This window comes from Dama dama, chromosome 14 (genome assembly GCF_033118175.1).
Source record: "Dama dama isolate Ldn47 chromosome 14, ASM3311817v1, whole genome shotgun sequence".
NCBI lineage: Eukaryota > Metazoa > Chordata > Mammalia > Artiodactyla > Cervidae > Dama > Dama dama.
In genome coordinates this window covers 72,055,251-72,071,660 of record NC_083694.1, presented here as the reverse complement: position 1 = coordinate 72,071,660, position 16,410 = coordinate 72,055,251, and the positions used below count along the sequence as shown (strand labels likewise).

The window sequence follows — 16,410 nt, the reverse complement described above, 5'->3', positions numbered from 1 at the left end:
AGGCCTGGTGTGTTGCAATTCATGGGGTCGCAAAGAGTCGGACACGACTGAGCGACTGAATTGAACTGAACTGAACTTGGTATAATAAATACTCCCAAAGTATTGATGAATTGAAGAATAAACAGGAAAGATGATTTCTGTTATTTCAGAAATAACACTTTAGTGAGAGGAGACAAAAACACAGGTATCTGAAGAAGAGGACAGAACATAGGGAGTTCTTTAATAGAGACACAAACTACTATGGAGGTAATAAATAATCATAGTTACTTGGTGGCTCAGATGGTAAAGAATTCACCTGCTGTGTGGAGACCCGGGTTCATCCGTGGGTGGGGAAGATCCCCTGGAGAAGGGAATGGTAACCCACTGCAATATTCTTGTGTTTCCCTGGTGTTTCAGATGATAAAGAATCTGCCTACAATGCAGGAGACCTGTTCAATCCCTGGGTGGGGAAGATCCCCTGGAGAAGGCATGGCAACCTACTCCAGTATTCTTGCCTGGGAAATCCCATGGACAGAGAAACCCGGTGGCATATAGTCCATGGGGTTGCAAAGAGTTGGACATGTCTGAGTGACTGAGTACACAGGAGCCTTATAATGAATGAGCTACTTGTTGCTCTGTTAATAAACCAACATCAGCAGAAACTTTGTGAGTAGATATATGGGGTTATTATTTGCTGTTTCCATGAGATTCAGCAAGAAGTGGCTTCTTTAATAATAAAATCATGACTTATCTCAAACACCATGCTCTGGCCACCTTGCTATCCTTGGTGTATTTATCACACTTTGACACTAGGAACCAACGTTCCTGTGTCCATCGGTGGCCAGCTCCCACCAGGCCGCCCACCCCCCTGGGACGAAGGGAGCCTGCTCTGATGGGGAGACTGGACTGCCTTGACCTGGAAGCCCAGGTCCCAGGAGCCCTGAATCTAGACTGAATCTAAAATAGCCACAGCGACAAATGCTCAAGCTGGGTGGATTTTGAGTAGCTTAGGAGGCCCCCATCTGTTGATGAACTCCTATAAAGGCCATGTTCAGAAGTTGGATGGGCCATACGAGGTCACTTCTGCTTCCATCACATTAAGGAGAAGGCTAGGTTCCTCGCCCAGGACTGGACCCCCACTTACCCGAGAACCCGCGCGGGCAGACGCAGGTGTACCGTCCGATCTCGTTGAGGCACGTGGCCGCGTTCCTGCAGGGCTCCGACACACACTCGTCCACTTCCACGTCGCAGCGCCGGCCTTGATAGCCCGGGACACAGAAGCAGAAGTAGCCGTCACCTCCGTCCCGGCACACAGCGCCGTGCAGGCAGGGGCTGGACGCGCACTCGTCGAGGTCCAGCTCGCAGAACCTTCCGGTGTAGCCAGCGGGGCAGACGCACACGGGGGGCCCGGGGTCCTGGTGGCAGGCGCCCCCGTGCAGGCAGGAGCGGGGCCCGCAGGGGCCAGCGCTGGTGTCGCAGCCGGCCCCGCTGTGCCCGGGAGGACATCTGCACAGAGAGCGCCTCTCCCCTGGGACGCGAACACACGTGGCGTGTCCTGGACAGGGGCTGGAGAGGCAGGGGTCCTCCTCCTCCCCGCAGTCTTTGTCCGCGTGAACGGCTGTGTCTGAACAACGGCAACTCTTGTCTTTTGAGAAATCCTTGCACGTAGAATTGCTTTGGCAAGAATCGGACACGCACTTGGTGTCATTTTTATTGCAAAAGGAACCTACAAGGAAAAACATCAGATGAAGCATGCAAACAAATGGTGGATGATAAAATTAAAGAACGTCCTTATTTCCGCTCTTCATGCACCTCACACGAACTCATAAATGGAATGCAAAGTTGACTGCAGTCTAGCGATGAATTTGTCAAATGATGTCTAATAATGAGTTCTGTCATAATGATGATTAGTCATCTTTTTTTTTCATGTAGCTGCTAACAAGAAACAAAAATGACTGGCTTCAGATTCTTTACTTCTCTTGCATTTCCCTTTCTCAGGTAGAAGTGCTGTTGAGGGACAGGGTGAATTGTTAAATTGTCCCATAAACCCTAAAATTTGAAATCCACATTCTCTCATGGAGGATTTGGGGGTATCCTGGGAGATGAGATACAAAATTGTCTCTGAATATACTAACTGAAACTAACATTTGAATGAATACAATACTTTGGCTTATGACTGCTTTATTACAATCATCATGTGTGGTCTAAAAAAAAAGCATAGAAGAATGAAAATATAAAACTAAAATAAAACACCAACTATTTGTTGAAGGTTTACTCTGTGTACCAAGCATGTCAGCTGTTTCACATATATTATTTATAATTGTCACAGCAACAAATATTATGTGCATCTTACAGATGACAGGTTAAGTCCCACCAGAAGGAAGCAGATGTAAAGTGTATGGACTTCCAAATTTCTGAAAGCTTCTCTGTTCTAGGGAAACATTTTTGAAATTCTAATTGGAATGATGACCAGCAAGAAAGCAATACTTCTGTGATTCTTTTCCAAATTCACTGGATACCTATATGTGTATAATTTTTCCCTGAAAAATTATGATCACATTATGATCACAACACTGTTATTTTCTTAATCATGTATACTGAGAAGCTTTTTGATTTGGCAATTCAACTGCATCAGATAATAAAACACTGTCTTCTGTGTATGGATTTATCTAGTACACCATTCTCTTATTTTTACTTCCTGTCTCACAATATTCCTCACTAATATAACAGTGGGTAATGGTCTAGGCTTATAATTTTAAAAATTATGAAATGAATAGTCTGCTCTTAGGAGACATAAATCAACTATAGTCAGAAGAAAATAGCATGAAAACTTTGAGAAGTATGTAAAAGTGGTACATCTCTTCCTGCAGAAAAAGAATTGGTTCTCTTTAATGTGGTCTGGTCACCAAGAGTGTGAAGGGAAGATGGAAAGATGATGATTGACTGGTTCATCACATGAGAGAGGGTTTTCACAGTTGTCTTCCTTGGAGTCTTTCTGGCAGCTGAAAGTTCCCCTCCAGCGCCTGTGCACAGAAGGTTAACCTATGCTTATGTGTTATCAGGAGGGGTGATCTGAAAGCAGACCTTTTCCAGTCCCTATGGAAAAACTCAACTAATCATCCTTCTCCTATAGTTTTTATCAAGTACTGGCTTTCCAATCACATCTTCAAATGTATGACTGGCTTCTAGCTGTTCATATCTTAGCTACAATGTCACTTTCTCAGAAAAGCTTTCTCTGAACCCCTTTTCTAAACCTTTATAATGGTTTACTTTCTCATATATATGTGAAGTGTTCTTATTTTTTTGTGCATATGTTTGTTTTCTGTTTTCCTCATTGCAATTCTAGTCCGCTAAGGAAAGGGGAAGACCTCGTCTCTGGTATTTTCTGGGTTTGTAACATTACCTGTCACATAGTGTCTGCTCAGTGCATACCTCCTGGAACGGAGTGGAGAAATGTCCCAACACAACGTGGGGGGAAGGGTGCTGGGTCCAGGGCAAGTCTACCAAGAAAGCCTCACGGGAGAAAAGGTACTTGAGATGCCTTTTAATTTATTTTTATTAATGGATGACAGTTGGTTTGCAATGTTGTGTTGGCTTTTGCTATACAATAATGTGACTCAACCCTGGTGGTGGTGGTGGTGTAGTCACTAAGTGGTGTCCGACTCCTGAGACCCCGTGGACTGTAGCCCGCCAGGCTCCTCTGTCCAGGGGGTTCTCCAGGCAAGAATACTGGAGTGGGTTGCCATAAGTATACATATATCTGAGATGTCTTTTTAAGTGAATGCAAATGAAGGAATGGCATTATTTTCAGAAGAAAAAAGAAAAAGCATGAGAGGTATTGGCATTGCTCTGCCAATCGTATGAAAAGCATGAAAGTATGAGAAGGCAGAGGCCTGAGAGGAGGGCAGAGGGCAGAGGATAGGGAGGAAAATGAAGAGATATTCAAAAGTTCAAACATTTGCACTACTTAGAGTTCCTGTGTCCAAACAAAAAAGAGAAATAAATATTGCAACTTTGCTCTCTGAACTCTCACCGTCAAAGGCATGTGATGAAATTATGTTTTCAATCTTCTTTTGTTTTGTTGCATTTTGTTAGTGGTAATGATGATGGTTTTCCCCTTCCTTCAGAAATCAAGTATCTTGGAATAATAGTGGAAAGTAAGAGAAGAAAAAGTGAAAGTGAACTGTAGCATAGTTCTTAAAAGATACTTTGAAGTGGTATAGTATTTACAGGCATATCCTGATAAGTTAAAGATGTATATTGTAAACTCTAGAGCAAGAGTTAGCAAACTGTAGCCTGTGAGCCAAATCTGACCTGCCATCTGTCTTATAAATAAAGTTTAATTGGAACACAACAAAATCAAGTATCTTGGGACTTCCCTGGTGGTCCAGAGGTTAAAACAGCCCTCTGATGCAGAGGGCGTGGGTTCAATCCCTGGTCAGGGAGCTGAGATCCCACATGCCTCACAGCCAAAAAACAAACAAACAAACAAACAAAAAAAGCAGAATCAATATTGTAACAAATTCAATAAAGACTTTAAAAATGGTCCACATCAAAAAAAAAAAAAAAAAAACCTAAAAATGAAGTCTTTTCCTTTAAGCCATGAATTGAAGCATTTGTATAGAAAAACATGTAGCAAAGGAAACTAGCATTTATCTCTTAGGTCCTTACAGTGCAATTTTAAAAGTAAACTTCTAGCAGCATTTGTGTAAAGCATTTTACAGATGGAAAACTGAGTTTTATAGGGAGTGAGCTATTTGTATGTGGTCATAGAGAAGGGGGATTTGAACCTCTGGTTTGTCTGATTCCAAAGTTCATTTCTTTTTCCTGCATTACTTTAGAAGTTAGGATACTTCTGGGTAGAGTTGCCTACTTAACCATGGTGATATCCACCTAAGTGTTTACTTTTGCTGCCTGCTAAACCCCATGAAAAGCCTAGTGAAAGTGTTAGTTGCTCAGCCATGTCTGATTCTTTGCAACCCCGTGGACCCTGCCAGGCTCCTCTGTCCATGGGATTCTCCAGGCAAGAATACTGGAGTGGGTTGCCATTTCCTTCTCCAGGGGATCTTCTCCACCCAGGGATCAAACCCAGGTCTCCTGCCCTGCATGCAGATTCTTCACCATCTGGGCCATCAGGAAAGCCTGTATGGCTTAAAACAGTATGGCGACTCACTGGAGAAGGAAACAGCAACCCACTCCAGTGTTCTTGCCTGGAAGATTCCATGGACAGAGGAGCCTGGCGGGGTACAGTCCACGGGGTCTCAAAGAGCTGGACACGACCGAGTGCATGCATAGCAACTCGCCCACTCAAACGACTAAATGACAAAGGTTGACGATACCAAGTGCTGATGGGAATCTGGAGAAAACGAAACTCTCCTTCACGCGCTCTTTATTATAACTGATCTTTCCTGTCTATGTATTAAGAATTGTGTTCATCTTTCAAATAATTGATATTGTAGAGTTTGTCTGTACTATCTTGCTTTCTTGGTTTTCTGTCCTATAGATTTCTGCTTTTACCTTTTTTTTCCCCTTAATTTTACTTTCTTTTTAACTTGCTATTTACTTTTTTGGATTTCTTCTTATTAATAAGATAATTTTTTTTCTTTAAAAACACAGCTTTGCCGTGTTTCTCATAATTTCTTTTTATGATATTAAAAATGTTTTCTAATTTCCATTGTGAGTTATTCTTTGCCATATGAAAAATCTGTAAGAACTAATTGGATCATGTTTGCTAACTGTGTTATTTAGATCTTCTATAGCATCATTGGAAGGACTGATGCTGAAGCTGAAACTCCAATCCTTTGGCCACCTGATGCGAAGAGCTGACTCATTGGAAAAGACCCTGCTGCTGGGAGGGATTGGGGGCAGGAGGAGAAGGGGACGACAGAGGATGAGATGGCTGGATGGCATCACCGACTCGACGGACATGAGTTTGAGTAGACTCCGGGAGTTGGTGATGGACAGGGAGGCCTGGTGTACTGCGATTCATGGGGTCGCAAAGAATTGGACACGACTGAGGACTGAACTGAACTGATAGCATCACTCATTGTTTTCTACTTTTTCTCTCTGCTGAGATTGATGCATTAAAACCTCCCATAGTGATTATATATTGGGCTTCCCTGGTGGCTCAGCTGGTAATCTGCCTGCAATGCAGGAGACCTGTGTTCAATCCCTAGGTTGGGAAGATCCCCTGGAGAAGGGAAAGGCTACTCACTCCAGTATTCTGGCCTGGAGAATTTCATGGACTATATAGTCCATGGGGTCGCAAAGAGTCAGATACAACTGAGTGACTTTCACTTTCTTTCCATTTTCGTAATGATTATAAATTTTCTCTATTTCTCCTTTTAGTTCTGACAATTTTCACTTTTATATTCTGAAGCAATGTTCTTATGTTCATAAAAATTCAGAATAGTTACATCGCACTGTTGGTTTGATTCCAATGTATTTTCAAAAAATCCTCTTCTGTCTTCAGTAAGGCATCGTACCTTAAAAGACTACTTTTGCCATTATCAATATTGCTATATCAGTTACTTATCACATACATTGCTGGTGGAAATTCAAAATAGTGTAGGAACTTTGAAAAACATTTTTGAAGTGTCTTATAAATTTAAACATACATTTACCATATGACCCAGCAATCCCACATCTAGGAATTTCCCCCAAGAGAAATGAAATCATAATGCCCATACAAAAAATTGCTTGAAAAAGAAAACAACTTTATTCATAATGACCAACACCGGAAAGACCTAAATGTTCATCAACTGGTAAATAAATTTTAATATATCATATGTTGGACCACTACTCAGCAAATTGCTGATCCACAGAACAACATGAAGGAATCTCCAGAGTATTAGGCTAAGTGAAAGAAGCCAGACCAAAGACTACATGCTGTATGATTCCACTTATATTACATTCTAGAGAAGCCGCAATTATATCACAGGATGCAGTTCAGTGGTCACTGGAGAACGGAACTGGTGAAGGGTCTTAATGCAGAGGATCATAAAGAAATATTCATGGACACATTCTGTATCATGATTGTGCTTCTAGTTACTGATCGTATGTATTTGCCATTTAAGAGTGGTGAATTTTCTTGTACTGTATGTAAATTATACCTCAATAAATCAGACCCACCCCCAAATCCTAAAACACAGAAAGGAATAAATCACCATAAACTTTCAAGAGCCAGGACAGAGGTTGAGGGATTAGACAGCCATAACTACACATACACACTGGAAGCTGGACTACAGGGGGTGAGAAGTACTAGACTTAGGAAGCCAACGAGAGCAGACAGCAAGCCGGAAGTGGGAGAGCCCCAGAGCCAGCTGATGCCACAGAATCCCCGGCGGGTTCAGGAATTACACGCTTCACGTACTTCTGAAAGGATCGTGCAGGTGGAGCTGGGCAAAGGAAGGGTGTTTGGGAAACCGGCGGAAAGCAGGTAGATGCTCTGCTCTCTGTCTCACACTAGGAAACTGCAAGTCTGCTTCCCCCACAAAGGCAGACTCAGAGGCATGGGTAAGGCTGAGTCTGGTTTGTGGAAGAATTAACTGGGTGTCTATACAGAATTGTGAGACACTCCCCAGCCTCATTTCCAATTCATTTCTAAAAATGCCAAGAGCCAGATGTATATTCCAAGCAGGAAAGGGAATTATTTCTCTTGACAAGCCTGAGTGAAAATACTTTCAGATACTGATGCGGAATGTCACCTATTGAAATGACCCAGCTGGACCACTCTAGAATAAATCCTAATAAGCTGTAAACCCTAGCACATAAATAAAGATCTTTCAAACAGCTTTAATAAGAGCTACTATATGAAAGATTGAAGGTGGGAGGAGAAGGGGACGACAGAGGATGAGATGTTTGGATGGCATAATTGACTCAACGGACATGAGTTTGAGTAAACTCCGGGAGTTGGTGATGGACAGGGAGGCCTGGCGTGCTGCAGTCCACGGGGTTGTAAGGAGATAGACACGATTAAGCAATTGAACTGAACTGAACTGAATTATATGAAATGTATGTAAGCATATAGGGCATGCATGCGTGCTCAGTAGAGAGTTATTTTTTAATTATACTTTAAATTATATTTCAATTCTACTCTAAAAAACAATGATAAATGAGCGTTTCTTAATCAGCTTAAGAAACAGTTGTACTTCCTTCTTATATACCAACAGATTGCATGAGATTTTCCAACATTTGAGGAAAATTTCCAACTAAGATCAAACACAAAGACCAAAACACACATTGTTTTTAAAAAAATGTAACTTGGAAGAGGCAAAGACTGTAGTGAGGGAGCCAAAATTTATGTAAACTTGAGAATTATTATTTTCAAAGAGTCAGGAAAGGATATAGCTGCAGTGAAATGAGTAGAAGGGTTGTAAAGATAAACTTCTAGAAAACAAGAAATTAAAAACGTGAGTCACAGAAATTTAAAAAAATTCAGCTGAGTGATTGAAAATTAGTGTTGGGAAGAATCTCCCCCACTTCACTCCCACAAAAGAATTTTACCAAGAGATTGGAAACAGGAGGTAGGAAACACAGGGAACTAGATGAACAGTCAAGGAGGAATTTCAAAATGAGACACCAGAGAAAATAGGGAGGACGTGAGGGGGCCAAGGAGAAGAGGAGGACGGAGCATAAAGTTATGACAGGATATACAGAATTCCAAGCGATCATAAGTAAGAAGGTAAGTGTTAGTCGCTCAGTTGTGCCTGACTCTCTGCGACCCCATGGACTCCAGCCTACCAGGATCCTGTGTCCATGAGATTTTCCAGGCAAGGATACTGGAGTGGGTTGCCATTTCCTTCTCCAGCTAAAACTGAAGAATAAAGCCTAGTCTATTATTTTAAAACATACAAATGAAAACTATAAGAAATATCTAGAAGAGTTTCAAGTAGTTGCTTCCAGGGAGTGCATGCTGGGTGTGAGAAGCTGGAATTGAAGGGGAGGTGGTAAGAAGTGTATTATTGTTCCCCTTATAACCCTTAGTGACTTTTAAAGTGTTGCTGAATAAATGTAATAAAAATGTTTTTCAAAGCAAAACAGGAATAGTTATAGTATAGACACACACATACACACACTCTTCAGTTTGCTTACTTGTGCACTCTGAATTCTGTTTTCCATGCTGGTGCAGGACAAGATGGTCCATCAAGCACGTCCTTTTACTGGGTCTTCTCTGGGGATCATGTTGTCATTGGCACCATTTGCTGCCTGGATTTATGGGTGTGCCCCAGGTGAGATGCAAATAGGCCCTCTTAGAAATGCACCCTGTGTGTTGTATGTGTGTGTGCGTGCTCAGACTCTCAGTCATGTCTGACTCTCCGTGACCCCATGGACTGTAGCTCACTGGGCTCTTTGGTCCATGGGATGCTCTAGGCGAGAATACTGGAGTGGGTTGCCACTTCCTCCTCCGGGGATCTTCCTGACCCAGGGATCGAACCCAAATCTCCTGCGTTGGCAGCCAGGTTTTTTACCAGTGAGCCACCTGGGAAGCCCACGGACTGTGACCCAAGCATTTTTTTTTTTTTTAAGATTTTTTAATGTGAACCATTTTTAAAGCCTTTATTGAACTTGTTACAGCATTGCCTCTGTTTTATGGTTTTTGGTTTTCTGACCACAAGGCATGTTGGATCTTGGCTCCCTGGCCAGTGGTTGAACCCGTACCTCCTGTATTAGAAGGCAAAACTTTAACCACTGGCCCTCCTGTATTGGAAGGCAAAGTCTTAACCACTAGCCTAGGCATTATTAATCAGTGCTTCAGCTGACTGTACTAAACAAGCAAAGACCACAGCCTGTCAAAAAGAAAATAATTTTTTTCAAATATAGAAAGGAACTGTAATTTACTGCCTTATTAAAAACAAGAAATTAAATAGCCAACTAAGGAAATAAAAGCAGAATATGCAGAGACCAATGATGGGAGTGTCACGAAGTAAGGGTTATGATTATTGCACTTTTGTACACCTGAATTGAAAAAGAATCTATCATGTACACATTCCTTCAGTGTACCATGTACACTGTGTGTATACTCAGTGAACAATAAAATAATTCTCATAATGATAATACCTTTAGAACAAGACTGCAATGGACATACACAGAAAAACTTTGCAGGAGGAGGGTTTTGTTCCCAACTGTCGTGTGAGCCTTAGTCAGCAGGTGAAAACCCTGCTGGATGTGAAGTGTCACTGCTATCCTCAGACCACTTTATAGAGGCTGCCCAGCTGTTTTCTTGCAGTAAAGTTTGCCATCTACTGGATATTGTAAGAAGTTCTAGGATAATGGGGTTTGGACTTTTCCTTTTTTCTTAAGTGCAGCAGAACTCGTCCACGGAAGATGCCATGAGCAATCCCAACACACACAACTGCAGTGAAGAGCAGCTCAGTGTGAGGAAGGGAGGAGATCTCCAGCCCAGCCACTCAGCCCCCAGCCTTTCTGGGGACACCTGTGGGGAGCCCAGGGGGCTGAAGAGCAATCTGAAATCACTGTTCAGGAGAAAAGGAACTGTTTCAGAGAGTTTCTGTAATTCTTTTGTATTTGCTATTTTGGTATTGCTAGGGCTAAAATTAAATGTATATATTTTAATATAAATATACATTATATATAAGTATATATGCAAATATATGTATATGTGCTAAGAAATAAAAAGTAACTTGACCAGGTTTAAAGACTATAAGCACACGAACGTTAGTATTTACTTATGTGTGGGTATTTGTATTTTCTAATAATTTTATTTATTTGGAAAACAGCCATATTGGTCATTTAGCTTAGTTATAAGAATATATTTATTTGGAGCAATGATACGCCACAAGGTGATCTCAGGGAAAAGCATTTTAACATCTCTAAGACTACTATGCACGCGTGCATGCTAAGTCACTTCAGTCGTGTCCGACTCTGCGACCCTATGGACTGTGGCCCGCCAGGCTCCTCTGTCCATGGGATTCTCCAGGCAAGAATACTGGAGTGGGTTGCCATGCCCTCCTCCATAGGATCTTCCCAATTTATTCCTTTGTCCTTGATGGCTTTAATACACTTATCTCTGAAGCAGAAATATAATTCTCAGATTTAAAAATTATCAGTCAAGAATCTAAAAATTTTATCAACTGTTTATTACCAATGTTTCTGGCAGTGTTTGGCCTGGCCGACCATATAGATGAGTGAGTGAGTGAGTGAGTGAGTGAGTGAGTGAGTGTGTGTGTGTGTGTGTGTGTGTGTGTGTGTTGGATGAGGAGCAAACTCTGTGAAGTGAGACACACCCTGCCAGGCCTGGCTCTGGAATGCACAGCCTCTATTTCCTCAGCCACTGAGAAGGAGAAACAGTAGAATCCACTTCTTAGGGTTTTTGTGATAACTGAGTCACTAGATTTAAATGCTTGGCAGACATACAGTGAAAGGTCAGTAAATGTTAGCTGTTATTGTTATATAAGATGCCTAGAGATTGTTTGGAAAAAAGTTACCGGATTAATAGAAAATGGATCTATAATAATAATAACCAAAAAAAGTGCCATTTACTAACACAGTGTCACTGCAGGAGCTTTATTTGAGGAAATTAACAGAGACCCAAGTGCACATTTACACAGCGAGACGACCAATGGGCTCATCCAAGACGCCAAGGACACTTTTTCCAAAAACTACATGACATACATGCAATACTATGTACAAAGTAGATAACTAACGAGACCAGACACTCTACTCAATGCTCTGTGGTGACCTAAATGGGAAGGAAATCCAAGCAAGCGAATATGTGTGTGTGTGTGTGTGTGTGTGTGTGTGTGTGTGTGTGTGTGTGTGTGTGTGTGTGTGTAGAGAGAGAGAGAGAGAGAGATGATTTACTTCGCTATACAGCAGAAAATAACACAACATTGTGAAAAGCTACACTCCAATAAAAATTACATAAAAACCTGGACTCACTCAGGATCAAACCGAGATGAATGAGGTTTAGACTGAGAAAAAAACCCGCTCTCACACAAGGATATCGTCACTATCTCACTACATATTTTGAGCACCATTTAAATTTGGGGCTCAGAGAAATACCTCACAAATTGAGAGCTGTGATAAGGGTTTTCTGTTCAGAGCATCTGCTGTATCTATGTGTTCCCAGTGCCTATTTATGCCCACAAATGCTCAGTGACTATTTTGTGAATTTTCAGAGTCAAAGCCATGATCTCACCTTAAAGATGTCCCTTCCTGTATAAACTCGGCATGTGTACAAGTCTACTTGCATTTATTTGCAGGGGTAACCACTGACCCTCGTTTCTCTGTTTTTCATTTAAAGGCCCCCTTATTACAGCTCTTCTTAGTCTTTTCCTAGGATTTCCTAACTGAACTCCCCCCCATTAGCACTCTCATTTTTGAGTTGAGTCCTCATTTTCATCTACTCGAAGAATCAAGTCTGTTAGCAGAAGGGAAGGAAGGAAGGTGGGAGGGACCAGCGTTATTGCTCGTGTCAGGGTTAAATCAGCGGTTCTAAACAGGCCTCACCTTTCGGTAGGTAGGTCGCTCACCTGCACTCCCTCAATTACGAACGAAGTGCTCTCTGCTCATTGCCCGGCAGCAGCTACTTCATGGGTTTCCTCCTCACACAGCTGAGACCTGGGCAGGGCCTGGGGAAACTGCTGCCCGGGGCGGGAGTAAGGGCAGTCACTTCTTTAACACACTAAGGGACAGGCTTTGGTGTTGGGCTGTTCAGTCTCCAAGTATGTCCAACCCTTTGCAACTCCGTGGATAGCAGCACTCAAGCCTCCCTCTAAAGATACAGACACAGGCTTTTAAAGGTATAGTATTTCTACTTTTAATACACATTTAACCTAATTTCACCTAAATAAAAATGGAAGATGAATTGAGGAATCGTGAACATAAATTCGATTTTCCCAGAAACATCTACTGAATAGTTTCTGATACCCTTTCCTATCAAACATCTTTTCTTACAGAAGAATAAGTAAACATTTGTTAGTGAATTGCTTTCACTTGTACTTTTGTTTTTATTAAACTAACAACAAAGTCTACTGTCTTTATAGAGACATTTTGCTCATATCCTTGGTATTTTTAGAAGTTAATATAGATTTCTATATTAAACCAGATCTCAAATGCCACTGTTGATTTCTATAATTGGAACAACCATTGACTTAATAAAGAGGACTTAATTCAGCTGATGCTGGGAAAGATTGAAGGCAAAAAGAGAAGGGGATGACAGAGGATGAGATGGTTGGATGAAATGAGTTTGAGCAAGCTCCGGGAGTTGGTGATGGACAGGGAAGCCTGGCGTGCTGCAGTCCATGGGGTGGCAAAGAGTCAGATATGACTGAGCAACTGAACTGAACTCAGCTGTCAAAGGAAAACATTTTTATTCAAATTTTATTGTCTCTTCCTCATTCAGAAATACGGTAAATTGGATGGACCCTGTCATTTTGCTGAACCATCTAACAATTTCGATCCCAGGGACTGAACCCCTGTCTCCTGCATTGCAGTCAGGTTCTCTACTGCTAAGCCACCAGGAGAGCTCATTTCAATAATAGCTTGTATTTCAAATAGCAAATATTTGGGATTTCAAATTATCCACAATAACTTGCCTTTAGAATGAAATAGGTTATAAACAATGCTAGAGATAGAGGAGGAATTTCCAGATCAAAGAATTCCACGTTAGGGAAGCGGGTGGTTGAATTTTCTTGAGCCTGGCTTTCTGCAGAGGCTAAACTTTAATTCCAGGGCTGGAACTGCGGTGGGGGGTGGGGAAGGGACGTGGCAGGAGGGGTGCATCTTTATTGGGGAAGTAGCCAAAACGGCCCACACGTGGTGGGAAATCAATAGGAATGTTGAATAATGGATGAATGAGCGAGAAAACCTGGATTCCCGTTTAAGCCTGGCTGTGAAGCGCTCACTCTCACCTCTTTTGATAAAGTCAAACGGAGCAAATCATAGGGTAAATTGCTCACTTTGATATACATGATGAGAGGATCACACGGGACAATTCAAGAAGTAGATGGGCCCTTCAAGACATTTCTTTTCTCTGCATTCCTGTGGCCTCTAAAAAACTAGGTATTCACTCTCTCCTACCTAGCTATCTCTATAGACGGGTTTTAAATTCTAAATTGAGGCAAATTTACTGTAATGGCAAGAGTACAATTTTGTGGTCAGACAGACAGAGGTTTAAATTTTGGTTCTGACGTTTCCCATACCTGTGGTCTTAGAGTCAGTGTCGTGAGCCTGCCTCCTCTTTTCTGAGGGAGACACTACGTAGCCACATGCACAGACCTTCAGAGCAAGGGCTTTGGAGCTGGGTTTAAATCCTGACTCTGCCACTTACAGACACGATGAGTTGTATTAAGATACTTAACACCTCTCTGCCTTAGCTCTCATTTCTATAAAAGTGGTGTCTACCCCATAATTTTCTTGGCGATATTAGTTGATATACATAAAATGCCCAGCAGTGCTTGTAACAGCGAGAGATTGTCAGCCAATTCATATTTTGTTATCATGAGGGGTAAAAAGGATAATATACATAAAGTTCTTTATAAAAATGTATAATAAAGTAATTATCTAATCAGTTTTATTTGTCTTTCCTTTCAATGCAGGGTTCAAAGCATAGATGCCTTGGTCCCCTTCTACTGACACGCACAGTACCACCACATGGCGAGTGCCTGGTAAATGCATGTTTAACAAATGAATCAGTGCAAGGAAAACGAGAGTGTACGACTATGCTGGGAAAAGTTATTCGTTTCTGAGTTCTGGGAAGTACAAGGGTACTGTCATCACACATCCCTGAGAACCTGTCCTCATGACCAGGAGGGAGCCAGCCCCACCAACTGTGAACGTAGCACCCTTAGCTCCCGGGCAAACTCTGCAGCACGCCTTCCCTGCTGAGAAGACTGCGCTAGAGCTTGCTGGTGTCACCTGCCTCTCACCTGCTCCAGAGACTGTCATAGACTCACCAAGAACTTTTCCCACAAAGATATTTTAAACCCCTTGGGCATGGGTGCCATCTTGCCAGCTGCCTTTTACGTACGATTTCCGATCATTAACATCGTCACACTTGAGATCGGGGCCTGCTTCTCCAAAGCTTGCTTTTGCTCTCAAAGCTTCCCCGTGAGAACAGAAGCCTCTGGGTCCTATCTACACAGACTACACACCTGAGCACAGGTTTGGATGGGGTCAGGGTGAGGGACCAATCGATCACACACACTGACCCCAGAGAAGAGGCCCTGCCCTTTGTCATCCTTAAACATGACTAAAGAATGAAACTGCGCAGGTCATTTTTACTAAGTGTCAATCACTGACGATTGCAACAAGAATCTAATTATGTCCCTTTGACATTAAATTTATCTAAAGCTAATCAGGCCTGGGCACTCTGACCTTATTATAATCCATGTACACTTTAATAAGGATAGGCTTGTAAATTACCCCTCTTATTTAAAGGGATACTTGCATTTTACTAGGTCCTTGCCTCTAGCAAATTGAAATTCCACAGTAAAGCTAAAAATGTTCTAAATGAAGAGAAAAATAAAAGTTACTTTTCCCCACTCCTTAAAACCACTGTTTTCTTAACTAATCAATGATCAACAGACATAATCTCAATATTAATTATAAAACCATCCTGTAGAATCATTTAGCTATATGGCTACTCTTGTTCTAAAATGGTACCTGAAAGTTTTATTATTTTCCACCAGATTTTAATCAGATTTTAAAGTAATTATGTTATACAGAAGTAAGGTTAAAGAAAAAAAATAAAGAAAATTGGTAAAATAAGTGAAAGCAGACCTTCAAATTTTAGCTCACTCTGCTGTACCCAAAATAGTACAGACAATATAAGACTGAAAAAATTAGGATAAACTAGTGGTTCAGTTTTATTATTGATATTACCAAAATGCCTCCAATACCTGGGTTCCTAGGGATAAATATCTCATTAATTCCTACACAAAAAATATGAGGTTGGAGGTATTATAGCTATTTTATAAGTAGGGAATTGAGGTTCAAGGACGTTCAATAAATTCTCTAAAGTTATGTAGCTAACATGTGTTCAATTAGGATGCCAAGAAGACTTTAAACATTTATTTGAAAAAATTCAAATAAAAATGGAATCATAAAAAAGAAGTACCTAAGAAGTGTCTAGACCAGCATTCCCACACTTTGTCACTCATCTGAACCACGAGGATCTCATGAACTTGCAGACTTTCTGAGTCAGCATTTCCAGTGAGCTCCTGGGGAGCCGATGCTGAGGGTACAGACCACGCTTGAAACACCAGGCCTCTCTCCCTGCCTTGTCTAACAGAGGTATGATGTGGGCCACATAAGTAATGTGAAGTCTTCTAGTGAAAAATATAATTTAAATTATAACTAAGAGGTAAAAATAAGCAGGTACAATTAACTTTAATGATATATTACGTTTAACCACATATAACTTAAAACAGTATCATTCCAGTATGTAATTAGGGTTAAAAATTAATG

General features: G+C 41.4%; 1 protein-coding gene across 1 annotated transcript in view; it reads right to left on the bottom strand.

Annotated features, from left to right (window-relative positions):
• CRB1 (crumbs cell polarity complex component 1) overlaps positions 1 to 14,990 on the bottom strand; it is a 161,629-nt gene extending 146,639 nt beyond the window's left edge. Inside the window, exons 1-2 of the mRNA XM_061159812.1 lie at positions 14,972 to 14,990; positions 1,124 to 1,705 (exon numbers count right to left, since the gene is read on the bottom strand). Of these exons, the coding sequence (XP_061015795.1) occupies positions 1,124 to 1,705; positions 14,972 to 14,990 (601 nt within the window). The remainder of the gene's footprint in view (positions 1 to 1,123; positions 1,706 to 14,971) is intronic.
• Positions 14,991 to 16,410: the final 1,420 nt, after the last annotated feature.